The sequence below is a fragment of the Mycosarcoma maydis genome, chromosome 5 (genome assembly GCF_000328475.2).
Source record: "Mycosarcoma maydis chromosome 5, whole genome shotgun sequence".
NCBI lineage: Eukaryota > Fungi > Basidiomycota > Ustilaginomycetes > Ustilaginales > Mycosarcoma > Mycosarcoma maydis.
In genome coordinates this window covers 84,288-104,088 of record NC_026482.1, presented here as the reverse complement: position 1 = coordinate 104,088, position 19,801 = coordinate 84,288, and the positions used below count along the sequence as shown (strand labels likewise).

Sequence of the window (19,801 nt, the reverse complement as noted above, 5' to 3'; positions counted from 1 at the left end):
TTGACAGTTTCGCGCCTCTTTAGGCTGTGCGCGGCAAAGGGGCTGAAATCAGCAGAGTCATGTCACAGAGCGTGAGTCGTGAGTCTGTGAGTCTGCGAATCTTGTGCACAAAAGCCCTTGGTAATTCAATTCACATTTAAGAAATATATACTAAGTTAACGTAACTAAGTTGCGTGATATCGCGAGTAGCCCGGTGTGCAGACGCGATCCATGCCACAGGACCCTGAGCCTGCAGGGATAACACAAGCCAACTTAGCTGAGTCGAGCTCTCCTTGGCCACCGCACACCGACATGTCACATCGAATACACTTTGCTTCCTCGTAAGCACCCACACCCACCCAGTCGTACCAATCGACGCCCCCACTAGTGGGCTCTTAGCCGCCCAATGGCGACAATCTCATCACAGTCGCGGCTCGACTCCCCTTTCGAGTCGGCCAAGGAGCCATCGACCGATTCAGCATCAGCCTCACAACCGGCTGCCGCCGGCTTGGGTCGTCTCAACGTCGACGACAAACATGATGATGCATGTATGCTCTCACAGGCATCAGACAACTTGGACACGCCGCCTTTCCCAACATCGCCTCGACTCGATCCTTGGTCGCCGCGCGACTACTCGACCATATCTTCTCTGGCTGGTTCGCGAGAGCTAGGCAGACCCGCAATGGAACCGACCACCAAGACTTTCACAGCAAGCTCGCTCCTCCCAGAAAGCCAAAGCAAAGCATCCATGAGCGTCACACCACATGCAGCAGCGGCTACCCAATCAGGCCTGGATCTAGTGCAAGCAGACGTCGCTGACGTTGCTTTTCACGCTGAGCCGCAAGGTTTAATGCAGATGCTCAGTCTCGTCGGGAGCACTTTCTTTGATGCTGATACCGAGGGATACACAGAAGACGATGTCGAGGATTCCGACCTGCCGACACACCCGCTGCCAACATCACCACTCATCACCAACACGCATTACAAACCAGAGGTGCATTGCTCCGAGTCAGAGCAAGACAGGCAAACTCCTGAACGCTCAACCAAGGGCCGTCTGCGGGCTCTAGCGCGAGACGACCTGTCCGAAGATGGCTCTACACCACAGGGCAGCAGATCGCCCTTGGATGCATCGGTGCTTACCATTGGTCCTAGTCGAGCAAAGCGCACATCACTCACTCAAAGCGACATTATCGCACCCTCGTGGGATTCGACAATCACGCGAGCAACAAGGAGACCCACCCATCTCCGTTCACAGCTTCATCATGTCGCATCCGCGTCCATGTCTGCCTCGACATCTAAGCTAGCCAGCAGAGATATTGATCAAGATGGACAAGGCACTCTGACAACGAGCAGCCCCTTCGACGAAGAGTCGACCGACACGCCACATGTACCCCCGACACAACAGCAGAGCATGGAAAGCGAAAGCATGCCGTCTGATGCCGATCGACCAACCAAATGGAGCTCGGATCCGCTCTTGATACGACCATACCAAGATGCACAAGCTTCCGATCAGAGGCACTCGGACGTGTGCGAATCAGATCGTCTCCGCCTGCTTCACCAGCTCAAGGACATCTTTCATCTCGACGCAGCAGAGACGCTGCTGCTGGCACAACCATGCTGGCTTTTTCGATCGCTTCTTCTTCAGGGTCATCTCTACCTCACAAGCAGTCATGTGTGCTTCTACGCCTATCTGCCGTCTCGCGACGAAAAGACGATCAAGACTGGTCTGCTCGGCAAGCGCACGCGCAGGACACATCGTTTCAGCAAGCACTGGGCGTCACTCAAAGGTGGCAAGCTCAGCTGGTTCGATAGCGATCAAGATCCCTACTTTCCCCAGGGGCACATCGACCTACGCAAAGTGTCTGCCATCGAGCCGTCCACGACTAACAAGGACCGCTTCAAGGTGACCACTCCAGCTCGCAGGTTCACCTTCCTGACCGAAGGCGAGCACAGCAGGGATGCTTGGGTCTCAGCGCTGCAAAAGGAGACGTTCCGCGCACAGAATCAGGGCGAGAGCGTCCGTATCAGCATTCCGCTCGAGACGATTATCAATGTTGAGACCACGCTGTCAGTCGATGGTACAGATATGGCCTGCATCACTGTTGTTGACGAGGCCGGCGATTTCTCGATCGACGAATACTACTTTTTGCATCTCACCAAGCCGAGTGCTTTCATCTCTGGTCTTAACGCGCTTCTCAATCAAGCTGTCCGGGGGTCAATCTCATCACTTCAAGGCGGTGATCAGGCTCTCAGTCTCTCGAGGTTGAGCATTCATGACTCCACTAGCGCTATGCACGCGGCGGCGATATCGCGCAAATCGCTCGAAGAGGTGCCCGTACTTGCAAAAGTACGTGTTTCAACCCAAACAGACAAGCGCATCGCTCATCCCACAGCCGTCAACAAGACTGTCGCCACACAATCGACGCGCGGCTCAAGCGACCGGCAAGACGAGCTTGACAAAGCTACTTCGACAGCTACGTCCGTTGCTGTGCCAGTGAGCATTCGCAGAAAATCGCAGGAGGTGTCAGCGGACGCGGCTCTGTCAACCACACCACGCGCTGAGGCCCTCAACCGTCTTTCAATGGAGTCATCGCACACATATCCACCTTCTCCATCCACCTCAGATCCGCCGTCATCTTTCGATGAGGTGCAAAGGGAGGCCGAACGAGGTTGGGCGATCCCCGACTGGCTCAAATCCGCGCCCGCTAAGGTCCTGGGTCTTGCAACGGACAGCAGCTCAGCAGCCTCCATGAAATCGCAGCCTACCAATACAGGAGCAAGAAGGCGACGCAAAGTGCTGGAAAAGTGGACAGACGAAAGGGGTGACGATGTCAGCAGAGCAGAGTCGAGCAACACAGACAATGACGATGACGTCTTGTCTCATTCCATCCTCTCGACGCACTCCAACTACTCGATGCTCGACGCAGATAACGAAGCAGCCGAGACGTCGGATCACACGAGCGTCGCTGTTGAGTTCCGCGACACTTTCGGGATCGGAGAGGACGAAGGGCTGATCGGTCACACGCATGCCTATCTTTATCGGGTCTTGCCTGTGGCTGGAAGGTTCTTTGTTGCCGAACACCACCTGGCATTCCGCTCGTCTGGCATCGCAGCCAAGACTGTGGGTCGGACACTCATGCTGGTCCCTCTGCACGATGTCATCTCGGCTGCCAAGCATGTTGCGTTCCGTCCTGGTCATCATGGTATGGTGATCAATATCAGCGGCCACGAAGAGCTCTTCATCGAAATTTCTTCGGCTCACCGACGCGATGAATTGCTCGGCCTGATCGAATACCAGCTTGAGCTTGTCCGAGGTGGGAGGGAAAGCAGGATATCGCATGAGGCAGCCACTCGCGAACGGTCGAATGCGCTCGTGCTTCGAGACTTGAGCGAACGGATCCATGATGGACCCGCGACTGCATCCATGGCCTCGTCGGCGAATTCGTCTGTGCTTTCTCAGACAGGACCAGGATTTGACAATCAATCGACGAGCTTGTCGCAACTTGAAGAAGGATCCAGTGTCCTGTCCTTTGCACCAACTGCTCCACTCACCTTTACGATGCTGACCATCGGCTCCAGAGGCGACGTTCAACCCTACATTGCGCTTGCCAAGGGTCTCTTAGCTGATGGACATCGGGTGAGAATCGCAACTCACGCCGAGTTTGGACCTTGGATCTTGGGTCACGGCATAGAGTTTAGCGAAATCGGCGGCGATCCGGCAGAACTGATGCGCATCTGCGTCGAAAACGGCACCTTCACTGTATCATTTCTTCGCGAAGGCGTCACCAGGTTCCGCGACTGGCTCGACGATCTGCTCGCTTCGGCCTGGCGTGCATGTCAAGGTTCGGACGTGATCATCGAATGTCCAAGCGCCATAGCGGGCATCCATGTAGCTGAAGCGCTCCAGATTCCCTACTTTCGAGCGTTCACCATGCCCTGGACACGCACTCGTGCCTATCCACACGCGTTTGCCGTGCCGAGCAAGAAAGCAGGCGGCAACTACAACTATATGTCGTACGTCATCTTTGATCAGATGTTTTGGCGTGCCTCTGCTTTCCAGATCAATCGATGGCGAAAGAAGCTGTTGGGTCTGAAGCCGACCAGCTTTGACAAGTTGGAACAGCACAAAGTACCTTTTATCTACAACTTCAGTCCCAGCCTTGTACCTCGACCGTTGGATTGGTTCGAGTGGATCCATGTGACAGGATTCTGGTTCTTGGACAATCCGGACAATTCATCGAGCAAGAAATGGGAGCCACCAGTGGACTTGGTCGAATTCATCCGAGTGGCTAGGGAGAACAAGAGGAAATTGGTATATATCGGGTGGGGGTCAATCGTGGTGCCTGATGCAGCGGCGATGACGCGATGCGTTCTGCAAGCGGTGAAGAAGAGTGGAGTGTGTGCAATCTTGTCCAAAGGTTGGTCGGATCGACTTTCTTCTGATCCATCGACGCCGATCGATGCCAGTATCAGCGCCGATGTATTTCAAGTATCGTCGGTCCCGCACGATTGGTTGTTCCCACAGATTGATGCGGCATGTCATCACGGGGGTGCGGGAACGTTGGGGGCTAGTTTAAGAGCCGGATTGCCGACAGTGGTCAAGCCGTATTTTGGTGACCAATTCTTTTGGGGTCAGCAGATCGAGAGTCTGGGTGTCGGCAGTTGTGTAAGGCAGCTGACAGTGGATAGTTTGGCAAAGGCGTTGGTGAGAGCGACAAGCGATAAGAAGCAGATCGACAGAGCGAGGAGGTTGGGCGAGCAGATCAGGACCGAAGATGGTGTGGGTGACGCAGTAAAGGCGATTTACCGGGACTTGGAGTATGCGACGAGTCTAATCAAAAGGGATACTCGGATCGAGCACATGCCTATGGTTACACGCACCCGGACCACAGATACTGCTTTGGCGCGTAGAGGCAAAGACACCTCAGTAGCCGTGCAAGATGAAAATGACGAGGACGGTCACACCTCGGATGAATGGTCAGATATCGGCGGCGGCAGCGAGTCGAGTCCGCGTGATGAAACTGAAGTGCCTAGGTCATCGTTGATTCTCAATCGACTGCCATAGCTGCAACACGATCGTTTTCGATCCAACCCTTGGTCATCTAGCTTACTCTCTTGTAGCGACGCTCAATCTCAATATTTGAACGCACATGCATTCGGACGAGCGAGTTGCGACGTCATGACAATTTGGGCTGAAGATCAGAGAGAATACAAGACGCAACAAATGGAACCACGCTCGAGGGAACACGGACTGTGAATGCGTTGGTTGGCTAACGTTAATAATTTGCAGGTTGATGTTGCGTACGTTTGATGTGTTGAAAATATTAACGGGTGCGAATGATGCCAGCAGCGATGAGCTTCTGAACCTTGTCCCTGATGATGGGGCTCTTCATGTGTTCCTGGAGCGCGGCGGGATTGCCCTGCGCCTGCTGCAGGATGCTCTGCATAACCGGGTCCTGCATGATCTGCGCCACTTCTGGATCCCTCATGGCTCTCTGGAGCGTCTCTTGCTCGGTCTCGCCACTCCGCTGCGAGTAGAGCTCATTCATGCACTTGTTCATCAAAGCCTGGATCTCCCTAGCGTTCTTGGCACCGCCCTGCTGTGCGGCATCGACGTTTTCAGCCTGCTGACACGCCTCCATGGCCTTTGTGAATTCCTTCATGCTGGCCAACACGTTGGCCTTGCGAATGTAACCTTTGACGAAGTTCGGATCCACCTTGATCGCCTCTTCGCTATCCTTGAGTGCTTCTGGCAGCGCGGCGAGTTTTGTGTAGGCAGAAGCACGGTTGGTGTAACCTCGAGCATCCGAAGGATCTCGCTTGATGGCTTCCGTGAACGCAGCCACAGCACCTGGGAAATCGCCGTTCTTGTACAGCTCGTTACCGCGCGCTCGCTCCGCTTCGGCCTTGGCTGGATCGATGTACGCCTGACGCGTGCGTTCCTTTTGCAGCTTTTCCGTCTCGCGCAGCTTGGCAAGCACGTCTGGTGTACGATGCTCGGTAAGCGACTTTTCGAAGTTGGTGATCGCCAAGTCGAGCTGGTCCTGCTTAGCGTACGCCGATCCGATACGCCCGTACGCTTTGGCGACCAGCTTGAAATCCGCTCGCATCGATCGTCCCTCCTCGACCGCCTGTTCGCACGCCTTGATGCAGTCGTCGTACTTGGCCTGTTCGAAATAGCATGCGCCGAGGTTGTTCAGGTAGGTGATGTCCTTGTGAAGTTCCCACGCTTTCTGGTAGTGGGCGATGGCGGCTTCAAAGTCACGCTTCAGATAACGTTCGTTGCCGAGCTTCTTCTCGGCATCCGCGGCTGCTTTGGCTTTTTTCTCTTCGTCCTCCTCCTCTTCTTCCACAGGCGCCGACTGAGCGGTGGTAGAGGAAGAAGGCTTGGCGTCTTTCATCTCGACATCATCCGCGGACGATGTCGAGGCAGCAGCAGCAGCAGCTGGCTTTGGCTTTGAGGCAGAAGCGCCAGTCTGCTCCTCGATATCTTGACGTCGGTTCTCGAGGTCTCCCGGCAACTCATTCGAGCCTTCGGGACGTTCGAAAGCCTGCAGATCAATGCCCATGAGCACACCCATCACTTGGATCATGCGTGGATCCTGGAACGCCATGCCGGCCTCCTTGGGATTTGCCTGGATCGACTTGAGCTTAGCCATGAAAGCGGGGTCCGAAAGCAGACCGGCAGTCTTTGGATTGGCGCTGAGCTTGGCGAACAGCTGAGGGTCGTTGAACATCTGACCAAGCGATGCTTCGGGACCGGGACCGTTGGCAGCCTCGTTTTCGACGGCACGTCTCACATCGGCAAGGCCCTTTTTCAAGCCAGCGTCCTCGGGAGCGATCTTGAGACCAGCGTCATAGGCGTCGACGGCCTCCTCGAGTCTTCGCGCACCATGAAGAGCCGCACCTTTACGTCCGTAGCCTTTGGCGAACGAAGGGTTGGCGTTGATGCAAGCTTCCGCATCCTCGAGCGCTTTGTTCCAGTCCCGAAGACCGGCGTAGCAGGCGGAGCGGTTCGAGTAGAGGACGTGCACGTTGTCCTCGGCTGAAGTCGCGGCGGCGATGGCATCGTTGTAGTTCTGAATAGCGCCTTGATAGTCCTTGGCGGCAAAGGCGGCATTGCCCTTGGCTTTGAGGTCGGCAACCGACATGTTTGCTAGGCGATAATGAGAGTGGGTACAATGATGGAGGAGAGATTTCAGAACAAGGTGCGGTAAATACATGAAACGGTCAGTGCTCACTCGTGACCACGGACTGTAACTTGTTCCTGTTCACGGTTGGTTCTTCCGCATCGAAGCTCAGTTCAACACGAAATCACAGACGAGACTCTTGAAGAGAACTTTCTCTGCTCTCAATACTCTCTCTCTCTCTTTCTCGCGCTTCTCGTGATTTCTTCTGCACGGTGTCAGGTCTCAGCGCCGAGCTTCTACGGATTTCTCGTGCCTTCTCAACCCTTTCACGGTTCACGATTAAAGAGGGTTAAGGCTCGTGATTCGTGATTTGACCTCCACACCTCGAATTTACAAGTCACACACGGCGCGCCGCGGTGCGTCGAGCAAGCACAAAGGTCCAAGGTGGGTTTCTTGACGTGGTCGATAGTACGAGCTAACATTAAGCCTCAGTTTATCAGGCTTAGTCACTTCGGATTCACGCCTCACGACTCGTGACTGTGACTTCACCATTCACGATTCGTGGTTCATGTCTGTGTAGCGTATCAGGTTGGAATCACGAATGCGAACCAACACCGCCGACGCTGCACGGTCTACAGTCACATAGGCTAGTCAAGAGTGAATTGCTCGGCCATGACCAAGCGTACCTATGCCTTCTTGTTTGCTTTTTGCCGGTCCAGACGTGCTTGCTTGAGACGCTGCAGACGCTGTTTCAACGCCGAGACGCGCTGGTCTGCTTCATCCTGCTGGCGTTGCTCCTCTTCCATGCGTGAGAGGATCTCTTCGCGCTCCTGTTGCTCGATACGTGCTCTCTCTTCTGCTTCCAGCTCTTCTGCGCTTTTCTCCCAAAGAACAGCATCTGTATCATGTCGTTGATCAAGATCGTCTTGTGATATCAACTGCGGTTCCGCTTCTAGCGCAGCACCCGCTATTGGAGTGTCGCTTGGATGGTCTAGATCAGGCTCGATTGATTCCACCTGTGACTTGAAAAGTTCCCATTCAGGATCAAGCGTTGGCGGTGTATCTGTCACTACTTGTTCCGTGTCTGCGCGTGCTTTCTTGCTTGCTAGCGTCGAACGTGCATGAGTTGCGTCCGCAGCAGCATCCGATGGCGAAGCATCTCTTCCGTCTCCCTGCGTCGCCTTACGTTTCCCAGCCTTGGTGCGTTCAAGTTCGGCTTGGCGCACTTGCTCCTCTTTATGGATTCGAGCGACGTTAGTTCGATGGCTTTTGCTAAGCACATGTGCTCCCCACAGGCTCTCGTGCTTGATGGCAAGATAGTCGCAAGCCGAGCATCGTAGACCTCCATTCGCAGAGTAGGAGGCGAAAGCGTCCGAGACGCCTGATGCGCCCAGTTTGGCGCGCTCGCTGGCAACGGCTCGTAGAAGCGATCTGGCGTCGCCTGTCATGCCCGGTGACTGGACGAGTTTATGTCAAAAGAACACCGACACAGCCATGACGAAGGTCGATTGTACAGTATCGTGTTTATGCGCTGACAGCAAAGTTACCTGCACTCATCTGTCAGGATTCGTCCAAAGTCCCGATTGAATCTCCCGATTCCGAACTGCGCCGCCCAATTTCGACGCGAAGAAACGCAACCCAAAAACCAAACACCGATGATACTCACAGACTGCTCCACGCTCTTAACTTTCACCTGTTCTATCTACCACCACACAAAACCCTGCCCTGGCGTCTCCTTACAGCCTGGTAGACAACGCATCTGTAAAACTCTGTCCGAGAGCACCCTGATATATCGCATTCGCTCAGGGTATCACCGGTGGGAACGTCATGTCGGCAGAAGCATCGGAAGCGCACGAGGCGCAAGTCAAAATGGAGGTGAGCGCTGACCAGGAATCTGAGATTGCCGCTGTACAACAAATAGCCAGCGTCGGTGTCAGCGCGGATGCTGATGCTGATGCTGATGCTGATGCTGATGCTGATGCTGATGCTGATGCTGATGCTGATGCTGATGCTGATGCTGATGCTGATGCTGATCTTGATGCTGATGCTGATGCTGATGCGGACGCGGACGCGGATGCGGATGCTGAGGCCGATGTTGATCACGACGACAAGCCGGATGCTGAGGGCGACGTGGAAGTACAGACAGATAGCATTGCTGCTGATGTCAAGGCTGCGTCGGAAAACGAACCTGCCCAAAGCGCAAACGCCAAGATGGACGAGTCGCAGGCCACACCACAACCGATGGCAGAATCGAAATTAGATGACCACCAACAGCAAGACTCTCAGCTTGTTTCGCCCCAAGCTGGCTCTTCGAACCAGCCACCGCAGCCCCACAAATACATGACCGTCGAACAGAGGAAACAACTTTTTGAAGAGCGCATCCGGATTGATCCGCGCGATGGCGAAGCGTGGCTCAACCTCATCGAAGAGGCGCAGTCACGAGAGGACATGGCAGCAACAAGAGCGCTCTACGATCGCTTCTTCAAGGTCTTCCCCAACCAAGCACGTCAATGGCTCGCGTATCTTGATCTAGAGCTTGCTCACAGCAACTTTGCTCAGGTTGAGGCCATCTTCAATCAATGCTTGCGCACTACGCCGTCGGTCGATCTTTGGAAGTTTTACCTCTCCTACACCCGTAGAGTCAATCCACTTGCCCCCTCCACCGGCGCAGAAGAGGATCCGGCGCGAGAGCAGACGCGAAGGGTGCTCGAAGGTGCCTACGAATTTGCTCTCCGTTTTATTGGCAATGACAAGGACAGCGGATCCATCTGGACCGACTACATCTTGCTCATCAAGGAGCGAGAGGCAAGAGGCGGCTGGAAAGAGGGTCAAAAGATGGACGACCTTCGTCGCGTCTATCAGCGCGCGGTTAGTGTACCACTCACCAACATTGAGACTATCTGGAAGGACTACGATGCCTACGAGAATGGGCTCAACAAGCTCACTGCCAAGAAATTCCTTGCCGAGCGCTCGCCAGCGTACATGACAGCACGTCGCGTGCTCAGAGACCTTAAAGCCTACAGCGATCCGCTCGTGAAGCCTCTGCTGCCTCGTGTGCCTGTATGGACTACATCTGCTCTTGCTGGCGATGCAGCTCAAGATCCAGCCCAGTGGCAGCGCGAACGTCAGCAGGCGGATGCATGGATCGAGTACCTCAAGTGGGAAGAATCGAACCCATTGCTACTCGAAGACGTAGCCATTTTGCAAGCGCGAGTTACCAGTGCGTATCGCAGAGCAACCATGTATCTTCGCTTCTACCCGGAGGTGTGGTACCTTGCTTCGCGGTATCTGGTATCTATTTTGCGCGTCGACGAGGCTGCCACATGGCTCAAGAACGGCATGGAGGCTTGTCCCGGCAGCTTTCTGCTTCACTTTGCCTACGCCGAGCTTGGCGAAGCGAGAAAATCTACGAGCGACTGTGCTGCTGTGTTTGACGGCCTCTTGGATCACGTTCACGCCCAGATTGACGCGCGTCAGGCCAAACTGCAACAAGACCTCAAGACCGTTGACTTGGAAGCAGACAGGACGAAAGCGCAGGCGGCTACTCGCCGTGCCAACGAAGGAGACGGTGATGTGGATGTCGATGGCGAGGAGCGCGAGCGAGAGCGCAAAGCGGGCGAGCTCTTGCAGATACGAAAACAGGAGTTGCAAGCAGCAGCCAAACCAGAGATCGAGGGTCTCAAAGAAGCAAGTGCACTAGTCTGGATCAAGTACATGCACTTTTTGCGACGTACCGAGGGCATTCGACCTGCACGTAGTGTGTTCAGCCGAGCTCGTAAGAGCCCGCACTGCACTTGGCAGGTGTTTGAAGCGAGTGCGCTCATGGAGTACCACTGCTCCAAAGACGCAGTCGTGGCCACAAAAGTATTTGAGCTTGCACTCAAGACGTTTGGTTCGGACGAAGCGTTTGTCGTGCGCTATCTAGACTTTCTCATCTCGATGAACGATGACAGCAACGCACGCGCACTGTTTGAGCGAGTTATTGGCACGTTTGCGCCTGAACGCGCTCGCCCTATCTGGGAGCGATGGGCCAAGTACGAATACAACTTTGGCGACAGCGTTGCCATACAAAAACTCGAGTCGCGATTGGCAGAGACGTATCCGGACGAGCCAGCGACCAAGCGTTTCATTGCACGCAGTTCGTACATGGACTTGGACCTGGTCGGACCGCGCGACTTGGGTATCCGAGCGGCCATGGCCGGCGCGAGTGCGGCAGACCGCGCCGTGGAAGCTGCGAAGGACGGCGGCGCTGAGGAAGGCCCGAGGCGTAAAACGATGCAAGAGATGAAGCGCCTCGCAGCTGAGAGTGCTCAGGATGACACTTCGGGTGATTGGGCACGACCCGGTGCGTCTTCAAGCGCTGGTGGCGCTGGTGGACCGCCGGTGAAGAAATTCAAACGAGACTCTGCCTCGCCCGCGCCGGCTGCGTTCAACAACCAAGCTGTTGGTCAGCAGGTGGCTGGCCCAAGAGATGCATGGAACGAGTTCCCGGAGAGCGTGCTGGTGTTTATGGAGATGCTGCCGAGCGCTCAACTGTTCGATGGGCCCATGTTCAAACCAGAGGACATTATTGACTGTATTCGAAGTGCCAATGTTCCGGTGGGAGGCGGCGCGAGGAGAGGTGCCGCTGGCTATGGTGGTGCTGGTCGCGGGAGGTACCGATGAGCACGACCGCCAGCCTGTTCTGTGCACTGGCAAATGCAAGCGAACCTCGAGTCGTTTCGAATCTGTTTTCTTCCTGTTCTGTATGTGGGCTGTGTATCATCTTGTCCATTTGTATAGTAAAAGTACATTCAAGATTAGTGAGCGGCCGAAAGCAAGGAAGATTTCTGAAGGGCAATTTGTAGCGCATTGTCCGGTAACGACCAAGCTGGCTTTGTATCAGTAGTCCTCCCCAAGAAGCGCCGCAGGTTGGACCAGGGAGAACCTTGAGACAACAGACCTTCGTCTGTAGAGACTGTTACGATCCTCTCGTGTCTCTCTGTCGCCTCGGGCTCGATCCAGGACAATTTGATATACAGCACAGGCGCCAACGAGTCGATCTTCTGCCGAAGAGCAGCGGTCTTTGTCTGGTTTGTCTGTTGTTCCTCCTTGCGCAGCTTCGCCAGCCGCTGTTGAAGCCTCTGAAACGCCCTTTCCCTCTCCACATCGACCGTCAATCTTCCATGCCTCAGATGCATAAGTGAGGAAGTGGCCAGAGAACTTGCGACGAAAGCAAATACCCAACCCAACGCGACCAACACAGGAGCTCTTGGTGTTTCGTGCGGTAGCCTCTCCTCTGCCATGCTACTCCACTTGGTGGCAGCCATGCCGAACCCGAATATCCAGCGGAATGCAGGTCCGCCGATCCAGCTGTACCACCTTTGCCACCACGTCTCTCGGAGATGAGTATCACTGAACGCAAAAACGTGAATCTGCCTGACCACTCTCCAAGCGGTTGGAAAGATAGGTCCGAAAGCAACAAGGTATAGTGGGGGTATAGAAAGCAGAAATCCGATAAAGTGTTTCAGGGTCGAAGGGGCAGTGATGTCGTTATCGAACCAGGCGCAGTGATGGTCGAAGCCGACACGACAAGTGCCACAATCTCCACAGTGTCGTGTTCGGAAGCACTTGATTCGGCCACGACAGTTGTCCCGATTGCAACGGATGGGTTGGCCGTCCGACTGGCAGAGCGACACTCTCACATCCGAGCGTTCGGATGGTAGCAAAGCGGAGATGGCTTGTGCGAGATGCTTCTCCTCCAGCCTTTGTGATTCGTCGGGCGAAGGAAAGCAGGTGCCCAATCTGTTGTGCAGCCACGTCAGACCACCACAAGTCTGAGTTTTGCTGTGGGCAAAGAACACGCAGAGGTAACAACGTAGTGACCATAGAAACAGCGCGTGCGTGGGAAACAGCCATAGCAACGGCAGCAAAGTGCATTTCTGCTGAACGTAAAGATATCGGATTGCATACCGATGCACCACAAGGTCGTAGGCGTAGCAAATGTAGACGAGCAGAATGATGGGCACGATGCGCCCCAGAACACGGTTCAGTCGGATGCGCTTCTGTGGCGCTCTATTCGAAGAGACTCCATCGTGAACGGCTGCACTCGGCTGGTCCGATGAGGTGGATGTCGTCGTGTCGGCTGTCGTCCGATCAGAATTCGCTATACTTGCACGTTGGCGAAGCGACATCAACCAAGCTGCTCGAGTCAAGATTGACTTTTGTACAGTGCGCTTCTTCCGATCAACAACCAGAGTCAAATGAAGATGTGAGCCAAGACTCGGCTTCATCACAACCTTACAAGCGAGCCTACAACGACATAGCATCCATCTCATCCATCAGGATTCACAGATTTTCGTGATTCGCTGAACAAGTGGAGCCGATCCAGTTTAATCCAGAAAACCCCGATCTGATGTGTCTCGAGTCGTGAGTGAGTCGTGAGTGTTGGACGAAGAAAATGGCTGAGACGCGAGCGCGACGCGAAGAGAGCTTAGAAATGGCACTTTCACCAACTGAGTGTCTGCATGAGCAACTCACGACTTTCAAGTTCGAAGAATTTTGGCGCGTCCTCTCTTAAAGTCACAGTCACGACTCGTGAGTCGTGAATCAATCACAATCACGAATCTGCGCTCTCGCGTGTAAGAGAGACAGACATTCACGATTCAGCACAGCTCACGCGCATCTCAGCGCCAGGCTCAGCTTGATTGCTCAGCTCGACGAATCCGTCAGGCGATCGATCATCATCCTCGTGCTCATCATCATCAATCTTGTCTCGTTGACCTTGTCTCGTTGACCTTGTCTCGTTGACCTTGTCTCGTTGACCCCCACGTTTTGATCCAACGACGAACATCGACAAGGCGTATTGCCCAATACCCTGCCCTCGGCACACCGCAACGACCGGCACTCCATCCCCAGAACCCTATTTGTTTCCCTTGAGAGCTTTGCGCACACGCGTCTCCCCCAGGACGGCTCCGCTCCCGGCCCATTCCACACCTGACATCCGGGTGGCATTCGATCATCTGCTACCATGGCGCGCACCACATCACGAAATGCCAACTCGTCAGGTGGCAGCCGTGCTGTCGACTCCACACCCTCTGCCACCGCATTCAACCACGTAGATGACTCTGACGGATCGTTGACCGAGCTTTCCTCAGAAGGCGAGGGCGGTGACTCCAGCGAGGATGAATCAGAGTCAGACGAGGAGATGCCAGACGAGGATGACGACAACGACGGCGACTTTGGCTCCCGTCAAAAGAAGAAAGCGCCCCGAGGCTCGGTCGCTAGCACTTCCAAGGCCAAAAAACCAACCGCGACACCGCGCGCTAGGAAGGCAGCAGGCGCCAGCAGGAACCTCGCCACGAAAACGCCGCGCTCCGCCACCACCACCGCCAAGCGTTCCGGTTCCTCTCGACCAAGGGCCGGAACCGCCACAGCGACGCCTTCTGGCGCAAAATCCCGTACAGCTGCCAGCAGAGACGAACTCCCCATCAACGAAGACAACGACATCTTCAATGCCGTCAAGGATCCCAATTCGGCGCTACAATCCACCGCCGAGGACTGGGTCGTCTCCTTTTCAGATCACGAGGGACGCGCTTTGGCGCAGCTCGTCAACTTTGTCATTCGTGCCTGCGGTTGCAATGGAAGCGTGGACGAAAACCAGGTCATCGACATTGACAACGTAGTCGACACCCTTGAGGAGCTCCAGGAAGCTTTCAAGAAGCAACCCATTCCTTCCTATCCAATTGTCTCCAGGAGCAAATCCTTCAAGTCGTTCCGAAAATCGCTCAACGAGTTCCTCCACCGCTTGGTAATGAGCGCCTACGAAGCCGAGGTCCTGACTGCCGACGGCTTCATGGAGCCCTTCCAGGCATGGGTCTCGGCCATGTCTTCCTCTTCGCTGCGTTCTTTCCGTCACACGGCTACCGTCGTTGCTCTCTGGACCGTCTCAGCGCTCAATGAAGTCAGTACACAAGCCACCAAGGACCTCTCCACCGCCACAAAGCAGCGCGATGCTGAGAAGAAAAAGGCACGCACTGACAAAAGTCGACTCAAGGATCTCGAAAGCAAAGTGCTCGAATCGCGAAAGCTCAAGGCGCGTCTCGAAGAATACATCAACGAAGTCATCAACTCGGTCTTTGTCCACCGTTTCCGCGATTTTGATGCTGGCATCCGCTCCGAATGCGTCGAAACGCTCGGCTCATGGATGAAGAAAAGTCCTACTCAATACCTACAGAGCTCCTACTTTCGTTACATTGGCTGGGTGCTGTCCGATGTCGATGCAAATGTACGCATGGCTGCTGTGCATGCCATGACTGGCCTCTATACCCGCGACAACTTTGTCAACCCTATCCGCACGTTTACCGAGCTCTTCAAGGGTCGCCTTGTGCAGATGGCCACGAGCGACGTCGAGTTGGGCGTCCGTATTGCGACCATCAACGTGCTGGTCACGATCGACAAACACGACCTCCTCGAAGATGAGCAGCGCGACTTGCTGGCAACACATATTTTTGACGTCGAGCCTCGCATCCGCAACGCTGTCGCCAGCTTCCTCGCCAACATTCTCGACGAGATGGTCAGCCAAGGCGCCAGCGAGCTTGGGAGTCTTTCGGTGGCGTCCAAGAAGAAGGGGAAGCATGCTGAAGAGCAGCAGCAGGAGCAGGCCAAGCTTCGCTTCAAGTGTCTCGCCGAGCTTCTTGTCAAGTATGGTCATCGTCTTGACGCTCAAGAGTCTGCCACCTCTACAAGCACTGCCGAGCGCAACGGATCTGACGAGCTTAGCGTCGTGATCGACGGCGCCAAGGACGGTCGCGTCGGCATGGCAGTCGAGGCCTTATGGGATGCAGTCGACGACTTGCAGCACTGGAAGCCGCTCATCGATCTGCTTTTGCTCGACCACTCGAGCAAATCCGCAGCGGGTCGCAGCAAAGGCAGTGTCGCTACCGAAAACGCCGCTCCCGCCGTATACCGCCTTGAACCGGAAGAGGAAGCCGTATTGGTGGAAGCGCTGGTGGCTATCCTCCGAAAGACGTACGCCAGCGCTGAGCTTATCGACGATGACGAGGACAATACGAAGGAGGAGGTCACACGCGCTATGATCGTGGCTCTGCCTAAGCTTCTTGCCAAGTATCGCACCGATGCGCCACGAATTGCCGATCTTTTGCTGCTTCCACAAGTCATGGATCTCGAGATGTACACCGAACTTCAAGAGACAGCCGCCTTTGAGGCGCTCTGGGACGACGTGTCCAACCAGATTCAGCGTCACGTCGAGCCGCTCGTTCTCAAGCATGGCGTACAGACTTTGCAGAAGATGGTTGCCACAACATCCCAGTCCGCAATCAACAGTACGAAGCTGTCAGCGCTGGAAGAGGGGCTGGTCTCTTCGCTTCGAGAGACCGTCAGTGACCGCGATGTTGAGACGGCCGGTTTCAGTGAGGACGAAGTTCACTTGCTAGCCGCTAACATGCTCCGCCTACATTTGGTGAGTCAGGTGATCAACACCAGCGATGCACTCGAGGACGATGAAAATGGCCAGGCCACTAGTGGCTGGGAGATCGTGCTTGGTATTGCTGGACGCGGTCGCTTGGCTTATAACGAGGAAGATGGCTTGGTCCGTGACGCCATGGCGGTGCTGGCACTTCATATCATGTGGAAGACGCGACAGGTGATCATGCCCGAAGCCGGAACGCAAGCGGCATTGGCAGAAGCGTTGCTGGCTAAGCGCACGACGGCGCTCAGCTTGTTTGAGGAATTTGTTGCTAGCACCCAGTCGCAAGCATGCGTGGGCGTTCAACGCGTTGCGTTTGAAAAGCTGGCGACGATCCACATGCTCTACGCCGCCATTCCTAAGCAAGCACCTGCAGCTGCGGTGAAGACAGGCGACGATTCGCCCATGGCAGCCGCAGAAGAAGACGTCGCACAGCATCGTTCTGGTCCCCTTCTTCCATCTCTGTTGGCTCTCACATGCAATGCTGAAGTGCAGCAGCACTGCACTCAGTTTATTGAAGCCGAGATTGAGCGCTACATCGAAAAGTCCGGCGTGCTAAACAATGCGACACAAGGCGATTCTGACGAGGAAGAAGACAGCGATGGAGACGATGGCGAGCAAGAAGATGAGACCGAAGATAACGAAGAGGATGCCGAGGCGACACCCAAGGCTTCGCGTAGTCGAGGCGCAAGCAAGAGCAAGAAATCGAAAAAACCATCATCGAAAGGAGCGGCGCCGAACGGATCGGCTGCTGCAGCAGGATTGGAGCGCCCCAATCAAGCACAACTCGAAGCGGAGCACACATTCTGCTCGTTGATCAGCACCTTTGCATCTGCCATTCGCGTCGGTGTGATCGATGCCAAGTATTCGACGGTGGTGCTGATCCAGTTTGGACGGCTGGGAGCGATCTACGATTCGTGCTGCAAGGCATTGGTGGAGGTGCTCAAGGAAGAGGCCATTTTTGGTGGCTACAACCGAGCCGTGATCGTCGAGAGTTGCATCTGGGATTCACTGCGGGAAGCGTTTGAGCTGTACCTCGACTCAGGCGACTCTGCTGCTGAAGCGCGTTTCATCTCGTTATCTCGACAGCTTGCAAATGCGCTTGTGGTGCGTGGAGCAGGGTTCACCGCGCTGCGCAAGATCGACGCACGCTGCCTGATTTCGCTGCACAGCCGTGCAAGCGAGCACATTGCGCAAAAAGCGGCCGCAGCCGAACGCCAGGGCAACAAAAAGGTACGCCAGCGGATGCCTGCGCTTTACAAAGGCATGGCGAACCTGCTGCTCACTGCGAGCCCTACGGACGCAGTGAAGATCAAGAGCGCGATGGATCGAGCGTATCGCGCTGCCAACGTGCAAATCGCGCCGACTGCCAAGGCATGGGATGCTCACCGGTCGTACGAAAAGAGATTGCTCAAAATCGCGGCCAAAAGCACGCTGTTTGCGCCGGCAAAGGTGGTACCGAGCCGCAAGTCGCCGGAAGTGTCGGACAGCGGTGGTGAGCTGTCAGAGGACGACGATGGGTTGCCTGCTCGGGGCGATCGTGTGCTGCCCACGCGTGAGAGAACGAGTCAGAAGCGCGACCGTACCGATGGAAGTGAGGAAGAGCAGGTGGTGAACGAGGAGGAGGAGGAGGAACACGTGAGCATTGTCGCGCCTGGTAGTGACGCACCTTCCGAGCTGGACGTCGAGATGCCTGCTTCCGAAGCTAGTTCACTGAAACTGGACGAGGACGAGGGCGAGGACGAGGGCGTGGCGAGGGTGCCCACTAGCAAGCGTAGGAAAGTGTGATTCCAGGTTGGCCCTTGTCGCCTTTTTCCACACACGAGGACAATTCGATATGTGTTGTGCGCTACCTACATTAACCTCATAACAGTTGCCTCATGACGAGCTTGTTATAGTGAGAACGAAGGTGTTCTTTGAGCAGCTGACAGGCCTTTGTTGCGGCTGTCATTGACCAAGCTGTGATCGGCTAATCAGGTTGGCCGCTGACGCCACTGAATGATAGCACGAGTGGAGTGGCGAAAAACAGTGTTCATGTGTGGTGAGTACCCGACGGAAGCTCAGCCAGCGTCGGCTCAACCGCGGATTGTGTCGCAAATACAGTGCGTTCGAAGATTGTCCATATAGAACCCGAGTCACCACAAATCATCACTTCACGCCATGCCTTCTAACGTTATATGCACAATTTTCCAACGTTTACAACCTCTTGAGGTAACGGCCGAGATGCGTCACTCTGCACCGTGCACCGAGTCTTGACATACACTCGTGACTGTAAAGCATAGTCGTGAATTTGAATCTGTGAGTGCTGAAACTTTGCACATCTCTCACACCCAAACGTGTCGGAGAAGACGCACGTATGGCCAGTCTGAACAGGCTCACGACTTGATGCAAACCGCTGCACCGAAAGAGTTGCTACACAACCAGCCGCATAGGATTCGTGAGTGTCTTGCAGTGAGCAACTCACGACTCGGATCATCTGAACCCTGCATCGTAGGGTGCGGTAAAAGCTCAGTTCTGATGTCAGAAAGGCGACGGCATGCCAAGGTGACGTATACGACAGCGGAACGCTTGAATGTCTCCTCCTCAAGCTGCGCATCCACGCCAAGTTGAGAAACAAGGATGGCTTAACTCACGACTCTCGCTGTTGATGGACTCACAACGGCAATTGAGTAGTCATGTGTGAGTGAGATAGTCACGAGAGTCTGAGTCGTGCGTATTCACTATTCGGTGATGGATTTGTGGATACTTTATTTCACTCAGTCAAAATATTTTGGAACCCAAGCCACGAGCAGTTTCGAGGGCTAAAGTTTACATCTCGCGCCTACTCGCACGTCGCCAAGCGCGTATCGCTTCAGAGGCGACAGTTCTAAGGCCAAAACGTGTAGCAAGCGAGCGGCTCGTTACCCACGCTCACATTCCGGCTTCTTTGACTGGCACGGCGCAAGTCGTGATAGCACGTAGGTAAACGGTCGAGTGTGAGAGTTGTGAGTGTGGCGCGCGCGCGCGCTTTGCCGTGATTGCTTCTATTTTTCAGTCACCCATGATCTCGTGATTGTCTGTGCTTGGCTCTGCGACCGCGCCTGAAATCGATTCTTGATTCATAATTGGTTCATATCCGTGATTTTACCATGGACACTCTTACAGTACGTTGCCTAGACTTCTGGAACCCCAACACGCAAACGCGCACGGTCTAGCCGCAGCAACGTTCTGTGATTCGTGAAATTCG

The 19,801-nt window shown here is 54.9% G+C and overlaps 6 protein-coding genes across 6 annotated transcripts; 3 read left to right on the top strand and 3 right to left on the bottom strand.

Annotated features, from left to right (window-relative positions):
• Positions 1–385: 385 nt before the first annotated feature.
• Positions 386–5,044, top strand: UMAG_11460 (UDP-glucose:sterol glucosyltransferase; the record flags this gene model as incomplete). The annotated part of the gene is made up of 1 exon (XM_011390561.1): positions 386–5,044. The coding sequence occupies one exon, from the start codon at positions 386–388 to the stop codon at positions 5,042–5,044; it is 4,659 nt and encodes a 1,552-aa protein (XP_011388863.1).
• A 259-nt stretch (positions 5,045–5,303) lies between these two features.
• UMAG_02057 (putative hsp90 cochaperone) lies at positions 5,304–7,130 on the bottom strand (the record flags this gene model as incomplete). Its single annotated transcript, XM_011390136.1, has 1 exon — positions 5,304–7,130. One exon carries the CDS (start codon positions 7,128–7,130, stop codon positions 5,304–5,306), a length of 1,827 nt encoding a protein of 608 aa, XP_011388438.1.
• Positions 7,131–7,795: 665 nt separating this feature from the next.
• On the bottom strand, positions 7,796–8,557 carry UMAG_02056 (uncharacterized protein; the record flags this gene model as incomplete). The annotated part of the gene is made up of 1 exon (XM_011390135.1): positions 7,796–8,557. One exon carries the CDS (start codon positions 8,555–8,557, stop codon positions 7,796–7,798), a length of 762 nt encoding a protein of 253 aa, XP_011388437.1.
• A 379-nt stretch (positions 8,558–8,936) lies between these two features.
• Positions 8,937–11,774, top strand: UMAG_02055 (cleavage polyadenylation factor subunit RNA14; the record flags this gene model as incomplete). The annotated part of the gene is made up of 1 exon (XM_011390134.1): positions 8,937–11,774. The coding sequence occupies one exon, from the start codon at positions 8,937–8,939 to the stop codon at positions 11,772–11,774; it is 2,838 nt and encodes a 945-aa protein (XP_011388436.1).
• A 134-nt stretch (positions 11,775–11,908) lies between these two features.
• Positions 11,909–13,282, bottom strand: UMAG_11459 (uncharacterized protein; the record flags this gene model as incomplete). The annotated part of the gene is made up of 1 exon (XM_011390560.1): positions 11,909–13,282. The coding sequence occupies one exon, from the start codon at positions 13,280–13,282 to the stop codon at positions 11,909–11,911; it is 1,374 nt and encodes a 457-aa protein (XP_011388862.1).
• An 836-nt stretch (positions 13,283–14,118) lies between these two features.
• Positions 14,119–18,363, top strand: UMAG_02053 (uncharacterized protein; the record flags this gene model as incomplete). The annotated part of the gene is made up of 1 exon (XM_011390133.1): positions 14,119–18,363. The coding sequence occupies one exon, from the start codon at positions 14,119–14,121 to the stop codon at positions 18,361–18,363; it is 4,245 nt and encodes a 1,414-aa protein (XP_011388435.1).
• Positions 18,364–19,801: the final 1,438 nt, after the last annotated feature.